The following is a 25031-nucleotide window of genomic DNA, read 5'->3' as shown; positions in this document are numbered from 1 at the left end:
TTTTCTTAATTAAAGAAATTTTTTTTTTACAAACTAAATAAATTTGTAGAAGTGCTAAAACGATAACGACTTAAATGTCATATTTAAACCAAATAAATTAGTTATTAAGACATGTCAGGTTAATTCATTTGAATTGTACAGCTTCACCCGTGGGTTTCTTCAAGGCATTTCCCTTTTCCCGCCCGATAACAAAGTTTTCGACTGCACTTTGTTGCGCTTTTCATCAGTATATTCCGTTGGGAGCGTTTCACTTTCGCTCGAAACTTTCTTATTGCGTACTTTTATTATTTCGAGGGACGGGGCCAATGCATATTTCATTTACTGTTCGCTGGTATTTTGGAATTTCCCCTTGGTATTGCCCCGGTCTGCACTTTCTAGTTTCTCAATTTATATATTTTGGCACTTTTGCCTGACGCATTGACCTAATTCAATTTCACGCTGCGCCACACACACAAAACAGAGATCAGGGGAGTGAAAAATAAGGGAAAATAATAGGAACGCGAAGAAAAGAGAAGCCGGCGAAGAGAAAAGAAAAATCAACTTAACTCTACTCGAGTATTGTGGGTGACGGGAAAAAAGGGGCGGGACCATATACAATGAAAATTGCCGAGGAGAAGAAAAGGGGCAATGCAGGGAAACACCGGGAAATACATGGAAAAGCGGCAGCGACAAGCTGGTCTAAATTATGAAATACACTCGCTGGCAAAGAAAAGCGCAACTACAAGGGAAAACTTTGAAAGTCTTTGCTGGGCTGCAGATTTTTCTATTAACTGGCACTGCAGCAACACAAACAAAAATGCCAACAACAACAGCAGGCAACTAATGCAATAATAAAGGAAATTTCCAAAAGAAAAGCCAGCGACAAGAAGAGAATAGAGAGTGGAGAAAAGAAATTTCAGTCTTCCGCTCCTCCGCTTTTCCTGCCCAAGTTGCCTTGGCGACACACAAGCCTACACTGGAACAAAATATGGATATACTTATACAACGCAAGTCTGCAAGCAGCCCTCTTAATCAGTAATAATTCGATTAGGCATTTTTTTGGAAATATTATGTATTCATTTACCACTTGACTTGATTAAAAACTAACAGTTATTTGATAGTAATAAATACGTTTATTTCAAAACACAAATAGAATAAATCCTGGATTATATATACAACAAGTTACATTACATTTTATCAACAAAAATTCAACAAAAAAGATATACTAACTTCTCTCAAAATAAATACCAATGTAATATATTTATTTACCACTTGACTTAATCAAAAACTAAAAGTAATTTGATGAAAATAAATAAATACCAAAGCGCAAATAGAATACATGTTGAATTTATATACAACAAGTTAAATTAGTTTAAACTAACTTTTTACTAAACAAATTATTTTCACTGAGCTTTGAAAAGTATGGGTCTTCTAGTTTTCTCTAAATTCTGTATTAAAAGTCATTTAAAGGTACGTTATTCAATATCAGCTATTTGCAATTACCTAAAATTTCTTAAATATATTTATTTTTAAGTGCATCAACCTCTCCGATCTAAACGTAGTGCCAAGTCAATTTTTAATCATAAAGGAAAAGCGACAAACACGTCCCCCAGAACAGATCCCTTCAGTCCAAAAGGAAAAAGTCGTAGGAAAATGGGGAAAATGGTTTAGGTATATGGGGACACGAACTCACTTCCGGCTCATTATGACCTCAGCAGCCATTTAAGGTTTTAACGTTTTAAACGCTCTGATAGGGTTTCGCTCGTCCTCTGATAATAACAAACAATTCTGATTTGATAATCTGAGAACGATGCAGCGGAAATTGGGTAGCGGAATTTATTGTCCTGGTCAAGAAGTCACCAATTTAAGCCGCTGGAAGCCCTGCGATGTTTAATTAAACTAATTAAAATTTTCACCCCTTTGCCTTCGCGGTTAATTATGAATCCTGGTTATGACGCCAAAGCCAAAGCGCTGGCTGTCAGTTGCCTGCTTTTTGTCTCGGCCCGAAATTGATTAATGCGCAATTATTTGCAGACGCTCAAAATAAATTTCCAATTACAATAAGTGCCGGAAAATCGGGGGAATGGGGTCAGCGAACGGAATGTAATTGAAAATTTGGCCGAGGCCCCGGAATGTAGGCAACGGTTTTCAGTTCTCAGTTTCGGGCCAACTAAGTCGGATGATGGATGAATTATTTTGGGCCACCTGTAACTATGAGAAACGGACAGCAGTGCTGGCACTCAAATTACTATTACTTACTATTATGAATTTACCTTAAGGTGCAATTTAAGCATCTGTGGGAAAAGCCATTAATCTAAGGAGAATTTAAGCTTGGGGTTTTACAAAAATCTTAAATAATGTTATCCATTTCAATACTTTCAAAATTTTACTAAGGCAATGATTTTTTTAATAGACACCATTTTATATTAATAACGATTTTATGATACTTGTAGCTCTGGAAATATGTATCACAAAAACTTAAATTTATGAGCAAATATTTATATATGTTATATAAATAATATCGCAATCACTGCGTTCACTAATAATTGTTTATGATAAATTTTTTTTAAGGTAAGGTAAGTTTTTAACTTTAAAAAAAGTTTTTAAGCAATTATATATATATATATACTACTTTAAATGCTATCAAATTCAGATAAAAAAATTTGCCTGTGATTTTAAATCTGTTTATATTTTGTCATTGCCTTATATATTAGTTGAATAGTGTAGGATAATCTTTATTCTATTATTTTATATAAGAAATTAAATACAATCAAAGCGGAGGTATATTTTAGGGCCAACAGAATTTCAGCCTTCGCATCACTGGCTATTTATTTTGAGATCCACAAGTCAACTGACCAATTTCTGATTTCCCTTCAAGGGTGGGTGTCTATAAAGTGGCTTCAATGACGGCAGGAAGGCCAAAACCAAACCACTTAAGCGCGGAAATTGAAATAAATGTGCTTTTAATTATGCCTCGAGTGACAGCCACATCTACGTCAATCAATTAGAGCTTGTCAGCCAGTTTCGATGCTCTGGTCAGTCAAACTTTTGGACTTGACAAAAGAAAAAATAACGTATACGAAAAAAATTGCCAGAAGTAGAAATCTATCCGCGAAAAAGACGGCAAATAAATAGAACAGAAAGATAGGGAGAGAGAGAGGGAGACAGTTTAAACGAAACGAAATAAAATCAAAAAGTTTCTTGTTGAAAATGGCCGCATAGCTGAAAGTAAATTTACCCAGCAAACGAAAAGAAATTGTTGCAAAAATATTTGAGCTGCATAAGCCCCAGATGGGTCGGCAATAGGACGAGTGGGGGCGTGGCACCATCTGTCACATACAGCTCCTTTTGCTGTATGTGTGCATATATGTGTGTGTGTGCATTTGATTTTATGACTGTCAACTGACGGCGAATGTTTGTCATGGCAACGACAAAGGAAAAAACTTGTCCCACGCTCGTTCGCCTGTATTTGGCTTCCTGCCATTTCGATATATCAAAGCATCATAAATGCTGCTATAGCCAGCAACAACAATAACAAAGGGGGCGCAGATTGGGAGTACGGTATATGGAGTACGGAGTATGGAGCTCTCACGTACGTGAATAACTCCCATTTGACTCATACTGTGGTTATACGATGGCCATTTCATGCAATCAATTCATGAAATTTAAAAATACCTTTGTGCTTAAACACCATTTCATGTATTCGTCTAATGCGTAAAATTATGAGGCAATTTAAGTCGCTATAAATAAGGTGGCAACAGCGGACTTAAAGATAAACAATTGACATTCAATTTATTTCTCCCTTTAAGAGTCACTCTCGACTTTATTGTTAATTTGTTTTCCTGTTCGCTTTGGCGACGCTAAAAGTATGAATAATCAGCTAAAATAATAATACTAGCACAGCTACCAGACCTAATTTTACACGTCTGGTATCTCTGCTAATATTATTTCATGCATTCCTCTCTTCTGATTTTATGTATTTATGAATTCATGAAATTCATAGCATAAACATAGTGTCAGCCAGCCAGTCGGCCCACGTTGCGTATGACGAATGAGTTTCATTTCCACTCGGGCCACGCACCCAGCCACTTGTCATCGTGGGCCGGCTTATCTGCTGGGAATTTCCAAGTGCCTAAAGAGTGCTCCGGTCCGAAGAAGCCAGCAAAATGGATCCCGGTCTCCTCCGGATTGTTCTGCATCTACGGACGATGGCAATGCGGCATATGTGCGATTTAAGATACTCCTGTTAATCCTATTGGCATTGACTTAACAGGAAAACGATAAGTAAATTATTTGCAAGAAATATAAGCCATGTGAAAAACATTGTTTCACTCTCTACTTAACAATTATAAAGAATATATCTTTTAAATCATTATCAAAATTATAAGTCTGAGCTGCAAATAATTTAATAAATGTAAGTTTTCATGATATTATACTTAAACTCTGAAGTCGATTGAAGTTCTTTAAAACTAAGAAAACTGTGTGCCAGTAGACTTACAAAATTGCAAAACTCACAATCAAAGAAATTATAATCTAAACCATAATTGTGTCAAAGAACAAAACTCAAGGAAACTTTCCTAACTATTTGCTCTTTTCCATGAGAATACTGCGCGTTTCAATTTCAGTACTCCGCACTCGTATCGATAATCCCGCATATCGCATTCTTGCATACATTTAATTAGCTCCGATGAAATCATACACTTAGCATAACAAAATAAATGGAAGCTTGAAAAAAATATCAAAGCAAATAAAATTGAATTTCCTGATAATAAGATAAGAAATGCATAAGTTTTTTCTGTCAGTGGGTGATTTAAATTTGAAAAGTTTTCGGCTTTCGAAAAGTGAATAACGGCGAAAGTAAGTGGCGAGGTATGTATGGTTTCTCTCAGTGTGGTGGCGTTCAGTAGAGCCAATTGCCGCGAGTCAATTGTTATTGTATTGTAATTCGCAATTCGAAATATTTGCCAGCACAATAACAATTTGGCTTGCCGCACAGGACCCTCGGTGACACTTGATTGGATGTGTATATGTGGCGGCAGTGGCAGTGGTGTATTTGTGTAGTGGTGGTGGTGTAGTGCTACACGGTGTTAGTGGTGTATCCGTAGTGCTGGTGGCGAAGTTTGAGAGTGGTGCTGCAAAGTGGTGCCGGCTGATGGCAATTAATTTGCACTAACCACTGGGTAATTAAAATGAAAAGTAAATTACATAGCCAAGCCAAGGATCGGAGGCATCCGCTGCAGGTCCTCGCACAAATCCAGGACACACTTACACTACGTGCCGTCTGTGTGTGTGCGGCTTGTTTTTAAAAGCATTTGCTGCAAATGTATCTCGAACTTCGCACACTTGACTGCCATTCAATTTGCATAGGAAATTAGTTTGTTCGCTTTGAATTGAAGTTGGTCCCACGGGGCCAAACAAGGCCAAAAGTTGCTAAGAGTCGCAGTGCGAGATTGAGCGAGAGGGAGCCTGCTGGAGCGAGCGAGATGGCACTTGCACACACATGTAACCCGCACTTACAGTTGCTCTTAAAAATATATACACCTATAACTGGTTAATTTTGTTTACTTATTAACTATGTTAAAGCATTTTTGTATTCTTGCTATATGGTTTGATGTGACTGTTATATATATATATATATATATATATATACATGTATATATATGTATATGTATATTTTTTTTTTCAAAAATGAACTCTTCAACAGTATTTTCGATTTTGTAAAACAAGCAAATGTTGTAATTTGCTGATTAATAGAATCATTAAATATTACATATAAACCATTTGGTTAAGAGTTTTATTTGAAAATGGTTTAATCCTTATGAAACATTTTTGTGCTACTATTTTGACCGCGACTGTACATGTGCGCCCACTGCCTTTGTGCACATTTATGAGTTTTGTTACTGGGTTTTCGAAATTGGAAGTGTCTACCTTGTACTGACACTGCTGTTGGCTCACTTTAAAAAATTCAAAAAAAATTGAACATAATGTAATCATTTTGAAAAGAAATTGACCTAATTACCTTACAAAAATGTATAATTTATGAAGGATATTTTTAAAAATAATAATTGATAAACCTTCAAATACATATTATATTATTACAGCATAATTTTAAAAACAATGTTTGATAAACCTTTAAATAAATAATATTACATTTTCAGATATAAATGAAATACTTAACTTATACAAACACGCTTTAATAGATTTATAAAGTTTGCTGGCATGCATATAATAGATTATATATTAGCAATGTTGTTGAGTGTACAAGACAGCAGCTGGCAAGCAAAGTGTGTATACTTTTTTAGCAAGTTGTGCGTTGCACTCCGGATCTTTTTTGTTACTTAAGCAGGCGTCGTCTGGTCTGTGGCGTCGGAAAGGGGGACGAAAAGGGGTTTCAAATAGGGGCGGGATGGAGTATTAAGTATACCATATGAGCACCTGCTTCTGCAACAGGACACGTTGTCTTGCGAGACGTATTCTCTCTAGGGCATTGAACACATGTACTTACATAAGCAAAGTGAACGTACAATAAAAGCATTTATATATAATCGATTAACTTAGAAAACATTTAAAACTATATTGTTATTCAGTTAGGAAATTACTGTTATTCAGGCAATTTTTTTAAATACCTAATTTTTTTTTATTACAAGGCCAAGTAAATATATATAGAAATATATTTCTAAAAGCAAGTAAATAATTAAGTTAAGTCTGTGAAAATCACTAAGAAAATGAGTTTTCTTTAATGCCTGCTATTTTGATAAATTAGTTTAATGAATTTTCTGCATTCACAGATTGCTTCCAGCTAGCATTTGATTAAGCTCACGTACAAATATTACAGCCACAACGTTATCCTGACAGTAATTTTCTCAGCTTGCAGGTATTATTATTGCTTTTAGGGCGTTGACAGCTTTTCAAGCCGCAGGGGGCGTGGCACATGCCGCCCACAAACGCAACCATGAAAATGGCTTAAATGGAAATCGTTGTACCACTCAAAACCAAGACAGTCAGAGAAACAGGAAAAGGGATAGGGAATAGGGGACAGGGAATAGGGGATAGGGGATAGGGGATCGATGGAGAAGGAAAAGGAGACAAAGACAGCGACAAACAGGTGGTCTGGGAATCGGGTTTCAGCATGTAATCCCCTTGTTGGGGTTAGACGACAATCTCTGCGGGATTCCAATTCGCAAAACCCTTCTGCCAGGCATTTAACAACATGTATATACACGTTAATCGAAAAACACTTTTAGTCAGCGGAATAACTTTAGTGAAATATGTATAAAAGGGTACTACAAGTTTCCCAAAATCACACAAAATTTGTACTTAACAAAAAATATAGATTTAAAAGCTCAATTTTCGTCGAATAACACTTACAATGCATCCAAGTTTTTTATTCCAAAATACCAATTAAGTTCTTAGCAAAGTCACTACCACATTTAAGCACAGTTCTTTGGAAATTTAAGTAATAAATCTTTTTAAAATTAGAAATCTTAATGAAAAGTTTTAAAGTCTAAAAGTTTTCTGGAAGTTTTTTTTTTTTAAATATGTAAATTCCATTGGCCAAATTTTCTACAAGCTATTTTTGGCAAAAAAAAATAGAATGAAATACAAAAACACTCTTCAGAAATTATTGTGTTTGAAAAATCGCCAAAAATCCAAAAAAACACATCAAAAACTTGGTTTTTGTGTCAAAACCCTGGGAAAATGTGGAATGTCATACACCGTTAAATTCGTTATAAAATTTCCAATCGAATGACATTCACAGTTAACATTTTTTTAAATTTTCAAATTTCTGCAAAAAATGATGATGTACCCCCTTACAAAAAAGTCCGAAATTTGGACAAAAATACATATATCAAAAAACGTTTTTCTAAATTCTGTTTTTGTGTCAAAACAAAATTAATTGTTTTAAATCGATCAGGGACGGATGGTATAGGTTGATAGCTGTTCAAAATAGCAACTCTTTTGGTTTTGGGTCTTATTTTGGCAAAGTTACAACAAAAAGACTCTTCAGAAATTATTTTAATAAAAAATTATTTTTAATATTTTTATTGTTTCCATTGGAGCTTTATGTCGTCCGATGAAATTTTAATCGTAATTCTGAAATATTTAATCATCACTTTACCCCGAAGAACTAAAAAAAAATTAAAAAAAACCAAAGTTAAAATTTTTTTATATTTTTTTGTAATTTTTGGTGTAGGTGTTGATTGATTGTGTATTTTGTGCACTGGAATAATACAATTTTGTATATATACCTATCATTTTAAAGAAATAAACAGTACTAGCTATTTCAGTACTTAAGACTTGGTGTTATTTTAGGGGTATAAATTGGTGTTCTTTGTGTTCTTATCGCTATTTTTGAAGTATTGTTTTTAGGATTCTTGATGGGCTCTGATTGAACATTGTTCATGGCCTGCTGTTGAAGTGAGGCTCCCTCTTTTTAAAGTATCTGCAAGTACACAGTATAAGCTTCGACTTTCGGATATTTATCTGTGTTGTTCTCGATATGCATCTTGTTGCTACTGTTGATAAAGTATTTTGTTGGTGCACCTGCCACTTTTCTGACAGCGTCTTTGTTCGGTATCCGAGACAAGAACTCAAAATATTTATGAAGATGCTTGGCAAAGTTGCACACAGCGCGGAGGTAACATGAAAACTTGTGGAAACTGTTTTGCCCAAGCAACCAAGCAAGTTACCCACTAAATATTCCTGGGTATATGGGTTTTTTAAGTGAGGCACAAAACTTTCGACTGAGGTATTTAATTTTCGTCTGAACAAATAGAGGTCAGCAAGTGGTCGAAAGCATTGTACCATTTAGTACGGACAAACTTTTCGACATGTGTGTGTCTGCGTGAGTGTGTCTGCATGTGTGTGTGGTGGAGTGTGGCATGTGGGTGGTGATGGTGCTAGTCCTGATGCTGGTGCTGGTGATGTGGGCGTAATGGGCGTGAGCGTGGGCGTGGCACCGCATGTGGTAGGCAGTGGCATTGGCAATTTGAAATTTATGCACAAGTTGCAGTTCAACTGACAAACAAGCACATAAATCAATTTATCGGTCATTTGAGAGGGTGAGTTGTGTGTGTGTGTGTGTATGTGTGTCCACCTATGTGTGTTCAATATGAAATAATCGCACGTATATATATATGTGTACATTGTACATATATAACATTTTTGGGAAACGGTGCGATGGCGTTTACAACTCCAGGGCACAATTATTGAGATTTGTTTCAACCAGAACAATAACCCAAAACTGCTATTATCTGGTTACAGGCCACCAGGTGGCGATCGATAAAGTTTCCGACCATATTCTCCCCTCAATTTTCTCCATTTTCCGATTAGAGGGTGTGCAATTTCTCGACTCTGGTTGTTCACCCAGTTTATCTTCGTTTTTGGTTAGGCCAACGAGTGCCGTGAGCTATTTACAATTTGCTTTTGATTTGTTTCATCAAATTTCATTAAATTTTATTAAATTTTATTTGCCATGTTTACATAGCCTCTTGTCTTTTCCCGCTGGCCGTCCATGCTATTCGGTATGTCTTCATCGCCGCCAATAGATTTTTGGCAACTTTCCTTCTTACTTCTCCCCTAAGCTGTCTTCTAAAAGGTTTCTTTTGTGATTCGAAAAGCTAAGAAGTTTTAGTGGCACTTGAACATTGGTGGGAACGGTGTAACTTTTACCTAGATTAATTGGTGTTTTAAAAGTAAATCATAAATCATACATTTTTTTAATTAATTTTTAATTTACAATTTTTCGTATTAGGTAAATATAACACAAAAGTAAACCACAAATATTCGGCTAGCTTTGTAAATTTAACAAAATTGTATTTTATGCGAAAATAATAAGAAGCTTATACATTTGTACAAAATGTATTATTCTGTCAATGAAAATGCTGGCTTTAATGTATTCTGTTGAGAATTAATGAGATGAATATGAAGATAACGATAGAAATTGTTTTACAATACAATAATTATGAATTTTTTGAGTGAACAAATAAATATTAACATTCGTTTTCAATAAGTGAATAAAAAGGACATTAAGAAGAGAATGAAATTGTTTTATTGATTATATGTCCGTTGGGCCAGACACACAATACCTATATTTGGGTGTATCAATGATTCAGAAGTCTTTGCGAATTCACAAGAATATGTGTCTCTGGCTGAATTGAAGTGAGAATCCAGAAAGGACGATGATTAAGCCGATATGCCAGGCATAGTCATCTGCGTCACCGTTCACTTTACCGGCAAGCAATTAAATTTTAATTACACTTTTAGCGTTTGGCCCGCTAACAAGCTTCGGTTCCAGCCAGCTTTTCGCAGGAACAGCAGGAGCAGGAGCAAAAGCAGGAGCAGCTCCTTTGCCGGTCTCATTTTAATGACAATTTATCGCCTTGGATATGGCCAGGTGAGTTGGGTGCGTTGGGTACCGAAGGCCAGCCAGCTGACGTTCATTGCAAATTAGCTGCTGCACTTTTCAGTGCCGTGATGCGGAGGTGCAGTCCCACAGTACCTTTAGCCGGCGGGCAACGCGTCGTATGCGCAATAAATAAATCTGTCGTAATTAAAACGCGCCCTCTGCGACATCGCCTCAACTGTCATCCGCAATTTACGTGCCCTCCCTATTTCTCCTGCACCATTCTCCATTCTCCTCTCTCCCATTTCTCTTTTCATCTTTCTCCTCATTTCTCCTCGTTTCTCCACATTTCTCCGATTCCTGTTCATTCTCTCGTGCTGTTACCCATCGCCAATTCCACTTTGTTGCCTTGGCAGCGGCGCACAAAATTCCCAGCTATAAATTACTTTGTTTCCAGGAATTCACCAAAAAAAAAAAAAAAAAACAGGCAAAAACAAAGTAGCTCGACTGCGAAAAAATCCAGATGAACGAAGCTCGAATGCCCTGGGGCAAGGATATGAAGATCGGATCTTTCAGGATATTAAATCCATACAATTTTAGAGCTTGCCACGAGAACAAGTTCTGCGCCATTAAAACTTTTGCCCTGAGGCCGTTGCAAAGCAAGTTCGATTGAGCCACAAATGGTATTAGTCTGATGTAAATTAACTGCAGCTTGTCAAGTTTCGCTTTAAACTTAACTTTCGTTTTGCTTGTATAAATGCAAGTGTAAGTTGTTATTAAAAAGTTGCTAAATTATGAGATGCACTTTTAAATTTGAATGGCTCCTCGAATAAATGAAAAAGTTTTCCAGTTTACTAATATATTTTGAAGCCAAACAACGAAAGTCAAATTTTGTAAAAAAAATTATATGGGTTGTTAGAGAAATTTAGGAAAAGCTTATGCTAAATTCACAAGGGGCTCGGTATTTTTCGTCAACATTTAAATAAATCAAATAAATATGTTTTCAACAGAAATATTCCAAAACTGTCTGTGCTCTAACAATAAAAATAAATCACTTTCCAGTAGAACAATTCGACAACTCATAAATAAATAAGCAACTTGCTCTAGCGAAAAAGTAAGAGAATAATATAGCTTGCACAGATTGCTGATGCCCGAGTATATTGGTGTAGCGTAAATATGCACCTGGGAGATCGGCGGCGGTTCGGTTAGGGTATGGCTATTATTTCATTTTTTGCCCGAACTGCCTTGCTTTGGCAAGCTGCGCGAAGATAACGCAAACAAAACCCGAACAAACTCCGGCAAAAGGCCAAAACGCGTCCATAAATTGCCCAATGAAAGCGGCCCCCGGGGGGCGACACGTCCAAAGGACCCCGCTTAAATCCGGTGGACACCGAGGACACCCAGGACACCCAGGACACCGAGGACACCGAGGACACCCAGGACACCGAGGACACCCAGGACACCCAGGACATTCAGGGTGTGTCAGTAGGGAAAGTGTCCGGAGAGGAGTAAACTGGACTGGACTGGACTGAACTATTACCCCCAAACTGTCCTGGCTTTGGGTATATTTATTCATTTTTCATCTATCAGAGGACCGGATATCGAAGTGCGTTCCGGGATTAGTTTTTGCTTTCGGCAAAAGCTATGAACCAATATCGCCAGGTGGGGAGCCAAAAATGATTGGAATACCTTTTCAAAATTGCATTTAATAAATATTTACATACATATGATATGTAATAAACCTCATTAGTCTAAGCATTTGAAGCAAAATGTATAAGCCAACAAATTTTCTCGTGAGAAAAACATCCAGTTAAGAAAATGCAACCATTTAATTATTTTAATTTGAATTTGTAACGCATTTATACTATGCAACAAAAAACGAAACAATATATTAATAGTAAATAGTCCTACATAAATGAACATCATTTCGAATACGTTTTATAGCGCGTACAAAAATGTCTCAATTTTTTTTTTATTTTTATTTAATAATATTATGTATTTTCCAGGAATCTATACATCTTCAATACTGGCAACGTGCTTTTGTAGTAGTGCTTTCTTGCATTGTTCAAGCACTTTGAAAATTCGCTGACTGCATTCCGAAACTTTCTTCCTCTTCACCACTTTCTTCGCATATTTTCCATTCTTTTGCAGTTGAGCTTTTCCGCTGTTAACATTTCCTTTCTTTGCCTTTCCACTGTTTTCACCCCTTTGTGTGGATCTCTTTCAAATCGCTGCCTTAGCCATTTGCCGTTGGCTGTCTTCCGCTGAAGTTTTTTCACACTTCCGCCGACACCACCCACTTGGGGCACCTCCCCCTTTTACATTCCCATCCCCCACACCCTCCCTCAAACCAAATGCATCGCTACGTTCTTGAAAGGCGACATACATGACAGATGGCCACGCCCAGTGGAAATGATATCATTTGTACTCGCATCAGGCGGCAAGCAATTTAGCCTGGTTGTATGTTATTTTGTGTTGCATACTTTGCAGCAAACAAAGGCGTTTGTAAGTTGCTGCTGGGCGTGGCACATTGCTACACGGCAATACCAACATACAACAAAAAATCTCTTTAAATTAATACAAAGAAAAGTGGATTAAGATATTTTATTTATTATAAAAAACAAACGAATAATTATAAATGAAATTAAAGAAAAAAGTATTGTAATTGTTCCTCTCTTACTTAATTTGTAATTCCTATGTTTTTATCAAATTAGATAATATTTAATATTTGCGTGAAACCATTTAAAAGATAATCTAATCTTTCTGACGCTCAGTATGTATGCTTACAAAATTTCTTTCAAAACAGAGAACTTTAACCAACATTTTTGTACACACACCCTATTTTCCACTTCACTTTTAACTTTTTTTAAAACGGTAAATTATGTTTTTTATGGTCAAAATAATTGAGCTCACTGTTCAAATTAGTTTTCGTGCTAAGTAATTTTGTTTAATTTTATTTACAATTTTTAAAGACTATTTAAAAAGAAACAAGTTTTATTTCAGCTTTGAAATGATAAATGTGGATTTCAATTTATCTGCTTAATTGGTAATGTATCTAAAAAATGAATGTTTGCGAAGATTAATGTTAGTTCAAGGCAAAAATGCAACATGTTTCAGTGTAGTCCTTACCCAACTCGATTTTGGTTGTGTACTTGTCGTGGCGAAATGTAAGGGCACGAATGCTCTTAATGGCTCGCGCAGGCTTCGTCACTTAGTTTGCCATTTGGCTGCCAGCTTAGTTTAATGTTCCGCCCCCACTCGACCCCTTTTAACCCCCCAAAGCCCTTGAAGGCCCCTTAAAGCGCACCCACACCCCCCAGCATCGTCTGTCGCCATCCAGTCTTGTCTTGTCTTGGCCGAGGCTAAAGTGTTTTCTGCTGCTCTTGATTGACATGATTTGATGGCAGCCGCGGGGATTTCTCTGCCGGCGGCGGTATTTGCAGGATGTGAATGCCACATTTCACATCCTTCAATGGCTTCGATTTGATTTGGCTCGGTTTGGTCAATCAGCCAAAGTCAAACTAATGCCTAACCCAGTCAAGTATATTGCGGACTCCTGCTCGTGTTGTCAATGGGGTGGACTGCTATTTGCTATTTGCTATTTGTGTGGCATAAGTCCGTAGGCCAGTAATTGAAAAGTATGCGATATTTTCCACCTGAAAAAGAGGGAGTGAAAATTAAGTTGGAAAGGTAAAACATCTTCACGTTTATGTTTGTTTTAGAAACAATAAAATCAAAATAAATTGACGATCGTACTTTGAAACCACTAAACTTCTAATATCAAATTTTGCGACGAAAAAATGTTTAAGAATTCGACAAATAAATACATTTTTTTGCAATTTTCTTCTTTAGCACGCCTGTGTAGATAAAGAGCTTAAAAGGAATCTGAATTTTTAGGGAATTTTATTTCAAAACTTTTGTATTAAAACTAAGCTATGATTAAGTTAAGCTAGCTTTAAGTTTAGTAAAACACATTTTTTTTTTGTTTGTTCGATGATCCTACAAATAGCCCTTAAAATCATGGCTAAAAACATGAAATGGCCAAATAACCTAATTGTGCTTACAAAGTTGGAATGTGGTTTTCACATTAAAAGTAAAATATTTTTTTTTTGTGCCATTAAAAATGTAATCCAGTTTTTGTAAAATCTTTCTTTTACTCAGGGAAAGAATTTGATTGCAAATGTATTCCATTCAATTTTTTAGTAAGTTTTTAATTTATTTATTATTTGCCGTATTTGGAAGCAATATTGACTTTAAAAAAGACACACCTTAACATTAACGTATTTTTTTAAGTGATGAAAATATGTTCTCAAAACTAGTCTTTGCCAATTCGCACATAAATATTTTCTGAAGTCAAATATTTATGGGCTGATTTCCTGAAGGTAAAATCCCTATTGACTGAGAAGAGTCAAGAGAGAAGCCTCTTCGCTTTATCCAGTTGTAGAAACCCCAATGGCATTCCTCATGGCATCCTTTTTAATTGAACTCTCGCTTCTTTCCGGCTTGGATCTGTATCTGATGATTGGCCAATGGCCATGTATCTGCTTATTGTTCCGATTTAAGGATTCCCCCACCAAGTGCTGGTGTTTGCCTCCTGATTAAGCATAATTTATGTTGGCCAAGTGGCGACCATTAGCGCTGCGTCGCCATCGTAGTCGCCATGCCATCGTCGTCGTCTCCATCGCAGTCGCTATGTCCATGATAAATGCGCCGCATTAGCGTCCAATGCCAGTCGGTAATAAATCCACACCCAAACTCCCCTCCCGACCTTTCCTCCTGATAACTCCCACGTATTTCCCCGATGTTTGGTTAATTTCGCTGCGGGAATTTTAAATCATCTTTAAATTAGGGTCATGCAAACTCAATAAACCAAAGGAGAATATGGGAGAGAGAAGGTTCGCTACTTCTGCACTAATTGAGTTGCAGATACATTCGCACATTTGCCACAATTTGGCAAACAAATCACGTAGCAACTGACGCTGCTCATTCCACCGTACACTACCCAACACCCAACAACCACCGCCCAGCATCCCAAAAACCAAAAACCACCCAAGGCCATTACACATCGTATTGCATTCCCTGATTTCACTGGAGGGTTACCTCTGCTTTTTCTCACTTTTTCTCGCTTTACCCGAGGTCTTTGAAAAACAGAACACATGTTCATCGTGCACAGTGCACAGTGCACAGCGAAAGTGGGTCGGTATTTCAGTATTTCAGTATTGCTGAACACACACAAAGACCAGTGTTCAATTGATTCGCTGAGAATTCCTTGGAGCCATCGGACAAGGCATTAGTTTTAATCGTAGAACATTTTTATCGAAGGACATCTAGTCCTAATAGTAACTAAACATTTTTGCATATATACTTCTCTGATATTGTACTATCTATAGACCAAGGCTAGTCTTATTCTTTCAAGGCATTGGTTTAAATATACCTCCTGGTTCTCTGGCCGATTTCCATTCCGATTCAAATGCTCACCGTGTGCGGGCCAAAATTTACATTTATTTAATTTGGCCTGGCCCTGCTCGAGAAATGCAAATGCCGCCGTTGCAAGGCAAAATGTTTAAATGCATGCGATCTATCGCTCTCGCTCTATGGCCCTAGTCCTGTCTCTTTCGCTTGGACTATGGCCGTCTCTGTCTGCGTTAATGCATATGCATGAGACTTAAGCGTGGCAACGCCTTGAAGTTGGCAGTTTCACTACGAAATTATCGACACTTAAAATGTTGCAAGCGTCGTTTGTTGTGCCACCTCGGTGTCCTGTTTGAAGCCCCTTTTAAGCCCCCCCTTAATTCCACCTCAGCCCCTGTTTACCTACTCGTTTTGGGGGTACTTCCGCTGGGTTCTCTTCATCTTCATCTTCGTCTTCATCGCTGCCGAGCGTCGTTGTCCTGCCAAAGGATTCCCGTCGACGTTTATGTAATCTTAATGTTTATGCAGCTTATGCTTCATAAATTCGCCGCCACCCCCAATTACCCCCACCCCCTTTGGAGTTCCCCCCACCCCTCCCAAGGCGCCTCTGAAAATGCGCTGCTTTTGGCGCCGCGACGTCGTCTTCCGGTGGCATTTTGCGCCATCACTGCTGGAGCTTCACTTTTTATATACTCTTGCTGTTGGGTGCTTTGCCCTGAATTTTGCCAACGCATCGGGCTACACTTTTTGAGATCCAACGGAAGCCCTGAAATTATAATGGTTAAGATGTGAAAACGTAATGTTCATCACCTAAAATTGTTACTTTTGTTCGGTGAAAGCCCAAAACCGTTTGGTTTGGTTATTGCAAGAATAAAACTAATATTTGGTAAATAAGTCAAAAATAAAAACTAAACTCATTTAATGTAATTCAAACATTTCAACTAACGTTGGCTTTTTAGACATACATATGAAAAGAAAGAAAATTAAAGTCACAAATAAAATCATTTAATTAAAATAGGCAATAACAATTTGATATTCAATACAACATTTTCTTTTTGACATGACAACTAACTTAATCATAATAAACATATTAAATAGAAAACCATATCATTAGGTTTTATGCAGGGTAATTGCCTTTTCGTTACCCTCTTACGTTGGCAATTCAATTCGTGTGTTTTTGCCAGCGCTTTTTGCTTGTTTTTGTTTCCTTTTTGCACATCCGTTGCCGTTTGTGCCATTTGTTTATTGCCAGTTTCATTGCTTCATTGCGAACGTTGGCGGGCTCCACTACGCTTATCTGCCCCAACCCCCCTGAAAATGTGTTGCCCCAAAAGTCCTGCTCGTTGGGCTCCTTGCAGCTTCATCTTCATCCGACGCTCGTTCCTGCTTTATTTTGGCTGATGGAAATATTTTTACGACAAGTTTTTCGCGAAGATTTGCAACATTTGCAGAAATGGCCATGGAAAAGGCAGCCATCCAACGGAAGTGGAAGTGGAAGTGGAAGTGGATGTGGCACTGCGAAGTTGGGCGAATCAGCGCAAAAACCGAGGGAACGGTCCGAACGTAACGCACATTCTGGCCATAAAACGCTTAACGCTGATGTGTTCGCCTTGATCAACCTCTGACCCTCTTCGGAAAACCCCCAACCCCCCCCTCCTTTGGATGTTGTCAAGTTTTATGTTTGCATCGGTGGACAGAAATGAGCAAAATGACATTCGAGGATTCGAGGATTCAGGATTCGGCACTCTGCGCACTTTTGTCGTTCATGAATTTTGCATGCGGCAGCAGAATGCAAAATTATAATTAGGCAGCCGCGCGATGCGAGCGAAACAAGAGATATGGCAGCCCCACTTTCTCCACTTTCTCCGCTTTCTCCCCCACTTTAAGAGCGATTCGTTGGCCGCTTACACAGTCAACGCACGTTCGAGCATAAAGTACATTTTATTAGCTTGCCTTTTTGCATCGGCCACGGTGGTTCGGTGATGCTTCAGTGATGCTGCACCACTTCCAACTGGCCCAGTTTAGCATAGCTGCTGGTTGGCACGTAATTGGTGTGACCAGGACACAGGAAGTTGGACGGGATCAATTCCATTTGAGTTCTTTAAGTGTCATCACAAATTTAGCTAGTTGGTTAAACATATTTGAATTAAGATATCACAGATAATTTTTAGTTATGTTAACTGTAAAAATCCATTCCATTAAGCAATCATATCATAATTTAATGCCTTATGATACAAATTTTTCAAGGTATAAAAATACATATTTTTAAAATAATTATTGGCTAAACAAATTACTTAAGAATTTTAGCCGGCTAATTTTCAATTAAAAATGGCACTGCAGAAGTGTAATAACTAAATAAGAACTTATATACATAATATATATATTGAAAGAAATATATCATACCTAAATAAAAATTTTCAAAGTGCAACCAAACACATACAATCTCATTTAAATTTCGTTAACCTATAAAAACACCAAAAAATCTTTAATTAGGAGTGCATTAGCGTAAAAACTAAATGAGAACATAGGTAGCAATAAATGTATTATACTATATAATAATTTCAAATTATTATTATTATTAGTCAAATTAAAGTTCGTTGACCTTTAAATAAAACACAAAAATAAATCGGTCACACTTTACCTAATTACTAAAATAAGCTGCGCCTTTTCATTAAATATGATTTGATTCGTTCGTTTTTTTTCTCTTTTTTTCCGCTGACAACGCTGCGTATGCGTAATAATTTTTTAGTTGCGCCACACCCGACACGAAAGCCCGGGGCAATGCAAATAAATATTCAATTGCAAATGGCTGACAGGAAGGACAACCCACACCCGTTTTTGCTTATGGGTGTATTTGGAGAAAGGGGGAGAAAGTGGAGGAGAAAGTAGAGGAGGCTACACGCGAAGCGGACGCGCTCAAATTGCAAATTGCGCTCGTTTACAAGCGAAATAAATGCGCCAGCGCCTGCCATTTGGCAAAAGTCAGCCATACTATACTCCACACACTCACACACACACACATTCACACATTCACACAAACACACAGAGATCCTGACCCACCGCAGTTTCCTTCTGCTTTGCCCTTTTCCCTTCGCCACGGATTTTCCCTTTCCAGCTGGCATTAGAAAAATGAAGCGTCGTGCCGCAAAAGACAAGTTGGTCGTTGGTTGGCATTTTTGTGTTGCGTGCTTTTGGGCGCGTAATTAGATAAGGTCCTGTTTAGCTGTGTTCCATCCTCCTTTTGCCTTTTTCCTTTTTCCTACTGGCGGTGTGTCACCAACAAGCCGCTGACAGATGGAGCGTCATAAAAGCGGCGGCAACAATGCGCCGCAGAATGTCTGAGGTTCGGTTCGGTGAAAGGCGGACTGGCGACCAGGTGGCGACGGGAATTTGTCACGCGGCCGGCTGGAAGCGCACCTGGGCACAAAACGGGGGCGGACAAGGACACAACATGCAATTATACGCAATCAACATAAATCATTCAAATTGCCCAGCGAGAGGTGGGCCAAAAGAAGACGGGAGACGGCCAAAACCCGAGGCACACTACCGAAGAGGGGGCGTTGACGTTGGCTTTCGGCTAATTTGCAATTGAAATGCCCAAATTCTGTGGGCTGGCCGCATTACGCATACGCCGTGTGGCTGCCTATGGCTGCGTGGCAAAGTCTCCTTAAACATCCGCTCAGCCCATCCATCTTCTTCCTCCCCTCGGCTGACAAATGCCACAGGGGCACGTGAGTTGGTCAGTGGCCAAGGTAAATGAATCCTGCGATTGCCGGAAACTTGGAGGATTTTATTTTTTTTTTTTTTTTGTATTATGAATACTGCCTTAGTTCCTTGCAGATTTTTGCTATTTAAATAACTGATCCAACTTTTAAGCTGAGAAAGTTGATGTTGCATTAAAATAACTTGTATTCTAAACTTGCGAGCTAGGTAACAAAACCTTAGCAAAGAAACTAAGTAAAATGTCAGAAAAATAGTGAAAATTTAATCATACTAAGATATAGGAAATAATCAAACAAATGGAGCCTAGATTTGTTTTGTTTTTCAATTGTTTTAAACTCCCTACACTTCATTTCCCCATATCCAAATAGATTAAATCAGTAAAATAATAAGCCAAAGATTATAGTTTTGACAATCATTATTTGAGATTTTTATGAAATATTTTGAGCGTTTGATACATTACTTAAAGGCGAAATTTATGAATTATTCTAGAGCCATGCCAAAAAGTATAAGTCCTCCACTCCAGGAAGTTCAATCAGTGTTTATCGAACCGAAAGTTAATACATCTTTCGGAAAGGTCTCCTTGGTTGGTACTTCTATACTTTCTGTAACAATTGCTGCATTTGGGGAAAATTGCATAGCGCAAGAGAACTTGAAATTTGGTTTTGTTCTTGCTGAAGATCAGGCTGCAGGAGTAATTACATTTCTATGACATAACCGGTTGATTTCGTCAACAGTGCCAAAAGTTCAAATGACATTTGCCATTCGCCAGCGATTCTGCTGGAGAATCTAGTCCATTTTCCAGGTGTGAGGTCCCTTGAAATTCAGTCATTTTCCATTTGCCAGCGATTCTTCTCGAAAATCTAGCCCAGTTTCCAGGTGTGAGGTCCCTTGTAATCCTCTCGACAATCCTCAAGATTGCAGGAAGACCACGTCCATCGGCACGCCATACAACTCGGCGATCTGCAGTTTCATGTAGGCCACCACGCCGGTGGGGCAGTAGGCCATCGCCTCGTCAAAAGTGATCCACTTGGCGTTCGAGTCGCCGGCGCACACCACATGCAGATAGATGATCCCGTCGAATTCCGCGTGACTGATGATGCCCATCACGTTGCTGGTGGTGCCGCCGCCGTTTCCACTTCCAATTCCACTTCCGTTTCCACTCCCATTTCCGTTTCCGCTACCGTTTCCGCCCCCGTTTCCGTTCACGTCGATAATGTTGCCGCTGGTGGCCGGATTCAGATTGATGACCATCCTTTACCTGCCGCAGACGTAAACAAAACTAATAAAATATATTAAATTTAAATTTAAGTGCAATGTTAAGTATGTTTCGTATTAAATCTAAAATTTATGGCCATTATAGCGGCTGATTGAATTTATTAAAACTATAATTATTACAATAAAGGCACCAAAACAAATGTGGTTTAAATAATAAAAACGATTTTGACTATTTTGTAAGACAGGAAAAAATATTTTCTTTAATATAATTTGTTTTACAATCTATTTTAGGGGAATTCAAGCGAAAAGCAAATATTTAAATGTTTAAAATAAAATAAGTCATTACAACGGCATTTTTAAAGAAAAACTTTTAAGCAGCGTTTTTGAAACGCATTGATTTAAAATTTTTTAAAAATATATATTATCACATATATATTAAAATCTCGCCTTTAGACGATAAATCGCACAGTTTCCGATACATATAAAACTATAATGTATAAATTCAAACATGACCATAATCTTCAATAGAAAAAAAAAAATTAGTGCTTAGGAACACAATTCTCAATATCTTTGGCGGTGTCCATAATCACTTACCTGTGTACAAAACTATCAAAAGTGGAAAGGAAATGGGGCTGGAAGCAGCTGTCGACGTGGCCTGGAACTGGGACTCTCTCTTTGGGGCTGCACTTGGCTAAACGGCCTTCTTGCCCGGTTGGCCTTCAATTTCGAAGGTGTCAGTCCTCTGCGATCCTCTGCGATCCTCTGCGAGCCTTGAACTTTGAACCAACGAATTTTGCGCTCTGTCTGTGCAATCGAAAGGGGTCTGAGTCTGGTGCAGTGGTGTGCTGATAAAAGGATCGGTTCAGCCGATCTAAGGATCTGATGCACGATGCGCGGCAGATAACTCTTTGATTAGCGTGATACTAGTACTAGATATGATTTTTCATCCGTTTGATTATTTTTTTTTTTCTGTTTTGCTCTATGTATATTTTTTTTGTTCAAACGGTGTGTGTGTGTATGAATGTGTCGATTGTGTGTGCTGACTACCTAGACGATTTCACTAATAATATCGCATATTCCCTGTCAGCTACCTGACATTCTATCCAAAGCCAACTAACCAATGTTAAATTATAATGGACCAAAAAAAAATTTTTTCTAACGACTAGTTATTTTATATTTGTGTTAATTTAATAAATTTTAGTTCGTTTAATTAAAAATATACAACTTACAAAAATACATTATTCGGTTTATTATGGCAAGACATGTATGTAACAATATGATCAAACAAAACTCATTATTTTAAAGTGTGAGTTTGCAAAAGACAATCATCACAAAGTAGACAAAGTTACATTTTAATAAAACTTTATAAACATTTTTTAGCCTCTGGCCAACTTCATTACTTATGAATATTACTGAGAAAAGTGTAATAACGTTGACTTTAATATTACATGTAATAAAAAACAATGCAGAGGCAATTTTTTCAGGGCTTTGACATCCCTGGCAACTCTGGTGCTTATGAATGTGGCATATTATGTTGTGCGTTTGCCAGCAGCAAATGAACCGAGCAAATAAAACTTTCACAGCAAAGTTATTAACATGGCAGCATCCACTGCCATCCGCCATCCGCCATCTGACATCCGATTTCCACCTGCAATTCCTCACCCTCTTGTCTGCGCTTAGCTCTTTATTTACGGCGGAAAGTGCAGCCCGGGAAATGCGGGAGAAATGAGGGGTAAATGCGGACAAAGCGCCAGAGCTAAGCTTAAGTCGAGCCAACAGGAGCCCCAAAGCAATTAAATCGCATTCGCTGTGTGGAAAGCAAATAGGATTCTGGTGCGCGAGGTTTTTGAACCAAGAAGCCCGGACAGAGACAAACAATCAAACGGAAATTAATTGCGGGATGTGTGAAAAGTGAAAGCCAAAAGCTGTTCGGTAAATGATTGTCAAGCAGCAGCGAGTTTTCCCCCCTTAACCCACTCCCCATTTCGCGCTTAACCCCTGATTGATAGCTGGCCCCAGGCGAGAGCATTGACTCCTGCTCTCCAGGATCGAAGGAAAAAAGAAAAGTCAGCAGAAAAAATGTATTTTGATGTTTGCCCAGACCCCACATGTCTTTCCTGGTGACTTTACAATTCTTTAAAAGCGAAGAATTGGATAGAATATCTCCAAGGGCTTACACAAAATTATTTGCCTAAGTAAATGATAACCAAATATTACCTAAATATGTCTTCAGCGAATTTAGATCGCTATTTAAGGCAAGGGTTAGTATTTAAGCAACCAAATTTCTTTTAATAAAAAAAACGTTGGCTTTTTTTATGATTTATTGCAAAAAATTGGTAAAGATAAACATTTTCAGCAGTGAATGTCTTTCGATCGGAAATTTTACAAGGTATTATACGACATTTCAACTACTAACAGTCGATTTTAAAAAATTATATTTTTAACCAAATTTTGTCATTTTTTAAAAGGTGTCATGATTTTTTCCGAAAATTTTAACAGTTTTTACATTTTAATCAGTAAATTTTAACGATGTATTATGTATTTTTTGTGATTTGTTGTAACTTGGTCAAAACGGTAATTTTATCCTCAGTCAATTTTGAAATATTAATTTTATCGTATTTTTGATAATGATGATATTTTTGCAAAAATTAAAAACAAAAATTAATACTTTCAGCTGTGAAGACCAATCGAATTAAAATTTCTTGACCAATTTAGCAAAATATAATTATTTTTTCCCATTCTTTTAAATAAAAACCGAAGCTGCATTTTTGTCCGTGTCCTTTGGCATTCTGCATGTTCATTGAACCCATGTTAAACACAAAAATGTTCCACTCTTATGTCATGGCGTTTCCAAAACCCACAGAGCCATCGGTCGATGCTTAATTAATACACCGTTACGTGCAGTTTTGGGCCAACAATGGGCCACCTACCTCAGCCTTCGTTTTGGGTCCCGTTGCCTCCATTCGTCCATAGCCATAGCCATAACCGTGTCCATATCCGGATCCGGATCCGGTTCATAATGAGCCGCCTCATTGGACCGGCAAGTGAGTTATATTTTCATGGAAGATTTGACAGTTGCACATGCCGCCCAAGTGAAGAAGAAGAGAAAAGGAAGGAAAGTGGGAGTGTCTCCATTGACTCGGTTACACGCCTCGGTTGTTTCCAGCATCAGTTGCAACGCTCTGCTCTGCTCTGCTCTGCTCAGCTCTCCAGCCAAGCGTTTCATATTGCCACCCACACCTGCCATTTGCCACCAGCAACCTGCCACCTGCCACCTGTCACCACCACCTGCCACCATCCATAAACCACCCAACTGCAGTCGCACTCACTTCATAATGCTGTCAAGGTTGAGCGATGCTGAAATATTGAAGCCTGCCCTTTAAATATTCACGAGTTTCGTGGCTTGGTGGTTTAACTTGGTGTTGCCTTTTGCCCGAAGCAGAAACAGTTGATGCAGCAGTGAAATCTGTCAGAATGCGGAATATTTACTTGTCTACTTACTGGAACTCATCCTTAACTTTACGACTTCCAAAGCGCATTTACATTGGTTTTCTAACACTGACAGAGCTGTGAAAACACTAGGCTATTGAAAACTTCTGGTGGATTTACTTCTATAGGTCATAAGAGTAGTGAAAAATATTATTAATCCTTTTACCTAGCCTTTATATTGCAATGGTTTTGAAAAATACGTTTAATATGTGTGCCTTGAAGATTATTGTAAATTAGTGTTGAGTTGTTGTAGTACTGGTAAAGGAGCTTCAAAAAAATGTTGACTATAGCGGTTGTATATATAGCTGAATATGTTGTACCAAGTTATTTAATAAAGCTGTAGAAAAACAATGATTCAGAACTGAAAAACTTGAACAAAATGTCCACGAAGACGTACAATCTGCGGACATGACCGTGCGATTGACTTGTGAATGCAGCTCGCTGGGAGAGTTCAACTCACACAGACACAAGTTCAACGACTGACACAAATATGTTCTGGCCGTTTACCTTTTGTTCTGGCCCGGCTTGCTGTTGGCCAACTTGCTGGAAACCAGCATCGAAGATCCAACAACAATTCGAATCCCGGCCCAGGGTTGCCAACATAAACAATTTATGCACCACAAACCGGACTCTTTTGAATGGCAAATGCGAAAGGGAAAGAAATGGAGGGAGGGAGGGGGGGAGGTATAAAAAAGGACGGGGAAAGTCCTGGCTTGCAGCCAGATAACTTTTAACTTGGCTTGTTAGTTAAGCGTAAACATGGGGCAGAAAAGTGGGTGGGAGGGAGATGGGGTGGATTTAGATGGTAAGTGCGGGTCATTTGAATGCATGTTTGGATGGACAGACCTCAGCGCCATCGATGATAAGC

The 25031-nt window shown here is 38.1% G+C and overlaps 1 protein-coding gene across 2 annotated transcripts; it reads right to left on the bottom strand.

The window, feature by feature from the left end:
• Positions 1-19856: 19856 nt before the first annotated feature.
• LOC108143927 (insoluble matrix shell protein 4) lies at positions 19857-21728 on the bottom strand. Of its 2 annotated transcripts, none has more exons than XM_017268514.2 (2): positions 21269-21728; positions 19857-20738 (listed from the first exon to the last, which is right to left on the bottom strand). In XM_017268514.2, exon 2 carries the CDS (start codon positions 20708-20710, stop codon positions 20369-20371), a length of 342 nt encoding a protein of 113 aa, XP_017124003.1. In that variant the 5' UTR covers positions 20711-20738; positions 21269-21728; the 3' UTR covers positions 19857-20368. The 2 variants fall into 2 exon arrangements, with proteins under 2 accessions (XP_017124003.1, XP_017124011.1); XM_017268522.2 differs by having other exon boundaries at positions 19857-20717.
• Between the last annotated feature and the right edge of the window lie 3303 nt (positions 21729-25031).

The sequence above is a fragment of the Drosophila elegans genome, unplaced genomic scaffold (assembly GCF_018152505.1).
Source record: "Drosophila elegans isolate 14027-0461.03 unplaced genomic scaffold, ASM1815250v1 contig_149, whole genome shotgun sequence".
Lineage (NCBI taxonomy): Eukaryota > Metazoa > Arthropoda > Insecta > Diptera > Drosophilidae > Drosophila > Drosophila elegans.
The sequence above is the reverse complement of the archived record's forward strand: the minus strand, read 5'-3'. Positions and strand labels throughout refer to the sequence as shown.